The following is a 3,293-nucleotide window of genomic DNA, read 5'->3' as shown; positions in this document are numbered from 1 at the left end:
GGTATTTTCAGTGTGTACACATCTAATGAATTACTCAAGAACAAGCCGTCACCATTTTCTTGTCAAAAAAAGAAATCAAGTACTTGCAAAATTGTTTCTGGGCGAAGACTGAAGTAAACTGTTTGTGTGCTGTTTTGCGCTAGATAAATAAATAAATCTTACCCTTCTGTGATTCAGAGGCTTGTGAAACTTAAGCCGAGAAGCGCATTGGAAGCGCAGCTGCAGCTGGCATTATCAGCAGAAAATAGTAGTCTTTTTATACCCGATACTCAAAATGAGTATTGGGGTATATTAGATTTGTGGTAAAAGTGAATGTGTGTAACGTCCAGAAGGAATCGTTTCCGACCCCATAAAGTATATATATTCTTGATCAGCATCAATAGCCGAGTCGATTGGGCCCTGTCTGTCTGTCTGTCTGTTCATCTGTCCGTCTGTCCGTCCCCTTCAGCGCCTAGTGCTCAAAGACTATAAGAGCTAGAGCAACGATTTTTTGGATCCAGACTTCTGTGATATGTCACTGCTACAAAAATATTTCAAAACTTCGCCCCGCCCACTTCCGCCCCCACAAAGGACGAAAATCTGTGGCATCCACAATTTTAAAGATATGAGAAAACCAAAAACGTAGAGTTGTAGAGAATGACCATATCTTTAAGACTGCGGAATCTGAATTGGATCGTATTATTATTATAGCCAGCATCAAGAAAACAATTTCATTTTTTCTCGCCCTGTCTCTCTCTAACACACACGTAGCATAGGCGGCTTTGCTTAGAGTAAAACATTAGCGCCTAGATCTCAGAGACTACAAAAGCTAGAGCAACCAAATTTGGTATCCACACTCCTAATATATCGGACCGAGACGAGTTTGTTTCAAAATTTCGCCACACCCCCTTCCGCCCCCGCAAAGGACGAAAATCTGGGGATATTCAAAAATCTCAGAGACTATTAAGGCTAGAGTAATCAAATTTGGTATCCGCCCAGCTATTAGATCTTACTATAAAACGTGTATCTCAAAATTTCGCCCCACCCCCTTCCGCCCACACAAAGGACTAAAAACTCTGTTGCATCCACAATATTGCACATTCGAGAACGCAGAATCATAGATAATGACCATATCTATCAGATTGCTGAATCTGGATCAGATCAGATCATTTTTATAGCCAATAGGAACAAATCAATTTGCAGTGGCTACGCAGCGCCCGACGTCACGCTCAGACTGATTTTCTGTCTCTCTCGCACGCACTCTTTGTCGTGTCGTTCAATATTAGCGGCGTCTGCCGGAGCAGAGCCATACTGACTTAGTATCGGGTATAACCGTAGAGTTGCGGTGTCCGCAGCAACTCACAACGTTCCCCCTCGTTTCACTTCGGATCGAGAATCGACTCAGCAAAGTTCGGTTTAGCAAATAGCAGAATTTCGCCAGGAATATGTCTACGCGTCAAGTGATGTCGTCGCGCATCTACGTGTATGCCAATTCTTTGTACTCGCTGCCACCACGGCAGACGCGCAGCTTCCGCGAGTGGAGCCCTCAGGCGCTCAGGTAAGTGTCCGCCATGGCGACCAATGACACCCTTCTTGATCAACTTTTGCCAACAGAAACGATCCGTGTGCGATTCACCGCATCATGGACTGGGCGAACCGCGATACATCTGTGGTGGTCCGCAGCAGCGAGGCGGAGATGGCGAAAGCTTACGAGGCGGTGCACGGCATGCTGTCGCATGTCAGCATGCAGAGCGCCGAGTTCCAGAACACTTTGCTTACCTTCTTTGGGCCCAAGACAAATCAGTTTATCCACGAGCTGATCAACTTTGCCCGCTCGCCGTACGACGATCCGATCGCCTACGAGTTGAACGTGAAGTATCGCGCTGTGCACGATGTGCCGGATGATGGAAATGATGTGGAAATGCCGTGTACCTCGGCGGAGGCTCTTAAAAAGGAACAGGCGAGGGCAGTGCGGTATAGCTTTGTGGAGTTCGCCACTCGCATGAATAACGATGACTGCCTTAGCTTGGACGCGGACTTGAAGATCGAGGAAGAAGATTGCTTCGCCATAGACGAGTTGGTCGTCAGCCTTTCGGAAGCGGTGGCTGCCGGATATGCTCAGATGCCCGAAACGCAACAGCTGCAGCCACAGCAGCAGCAGCAGCAGCACTCGGACCCTGCTTTGCAGGAGGCCCTAGCAAGGAGCGTGTTGGATGTGGGTGGCAATCGTCAGCGGATGCGGTTGCAGCGCTGGCTTCCGGCATCGCTGCCCTCGGGAACGCTCCCGAACTGGATGGCAGTTCGGGCTCACCTGGAAGCTCGATGGACTTTGGCTAATTCTGCTTCTTCTACGGGTTCTATTCGACGCAGGCGAAGAAGCGCCCTTAACCACGAAGCAGCTTGGGCCAATATTGCATTTCCTAGGACCAGTCGGGACTAACCCGATCTTTGGTTATAATTACATTTCATTACCTCGTTTGCTTCGCAATAGCCCATATACTATAACACACAACGAACTCTACGAATTCCAAATTATTAATACGCACAAAGGGCTCTACGACCCTTCATCAAAAATTGATAACGCCCATCCGAATTGCAACTATAACCATGACGGTATTGGATAACTGAAAACGGATTGGCCATCAATAAAAGGGCGAACCGTAGAAAACGGTGTACCAAATATGCCTCCAACGCATATTTTGTGCTTCGCAACATGGCACGGTCCTTTGTCTTAATTTTTCGAGAATAAAAAGGTAGCTCCTGCCACACTACGCCCCCGCTCCACCTCTATCCCATGTTGGGCTGGTTGGCAGCGCATGAAAAATTGAATTACACGCACTTTTGCGCATAAACGAGAGAAGAAATAAAAAAAAATTTGAAAAAAAAACAAACAAAATTAAGAAGCGATTACCATCGATGTACAAATACCCTTTCAGTTTCGGCGAACACTTAGTTTAATTCAATCTCAATGAAATCTGAAGATCTGAATCACCTGCAGGACATTTTGTACAAAATCAGAAATAACTGTAGTTAGTCAATCGATTATCTAGAACAGTAGAAATATGATGGGATTACACAGAACACAGTATACTTACATTTGAAATTTTAAAAATTAAAAGCAGACATGGTAAACGAAGACTGATGCTTGAAAAAGGGCCAAAAACAAGTAGAAATTATTGTAATTTGACAGACGATTGTAAAGAAGTATGAAAATTAAAGCCAAACCAACAACAAATCAAAGAACTACATTTGTTTGGATTATAATAATCTGCAATCATCAGAATCCTTATTGAAAAGTATGATTTCTTTTTAAA

General features: G+C 45.0%; 1 protein-coding gene across 1 annotated transcript; it reads left to right on the top strand.

The window, feature by feature from the left end:
- The first annotated feature begins 1,424 nt into the window (after positions 1–1,424).
- On the top strand, positions 1,425–2,419 carry LOC117191430. The gene is made up of 2 exons (XM_033396300.1): positions 1,425–1,537; positions 1,594–2,419. The coding sequence occupies exons 1-2, from the start codon at positions 1,425–1,427 to the stop codon at positions 2,417–2,419; spliced, it is 939 nt and encodes a 312-aa protein (XP_033252191.1).
- The last annotated feature ends 874 nt before the right edge of the window (positions 2,420–3,293 follow it).

The sequence above is a fragment of the Drosophila miranda genome (assembly GCF_003369915.1).
Source record: "Drosophila miranda strain MSH22 chromosome Y unlocalized genomic scaffold, D.miranda_PacBio2.1 Contig_Y1_pilon, whole genome shotgun sequence".
Lineage (NCBI taxonomy): Eukaryota > Metazoa > Arthropoda > Insecta > Diptera > Drosophilidae > Drosophila > Drosophila miranda.
This window is presented reverse-complemented; position numbering and strand designations above follow the sequence as displayed.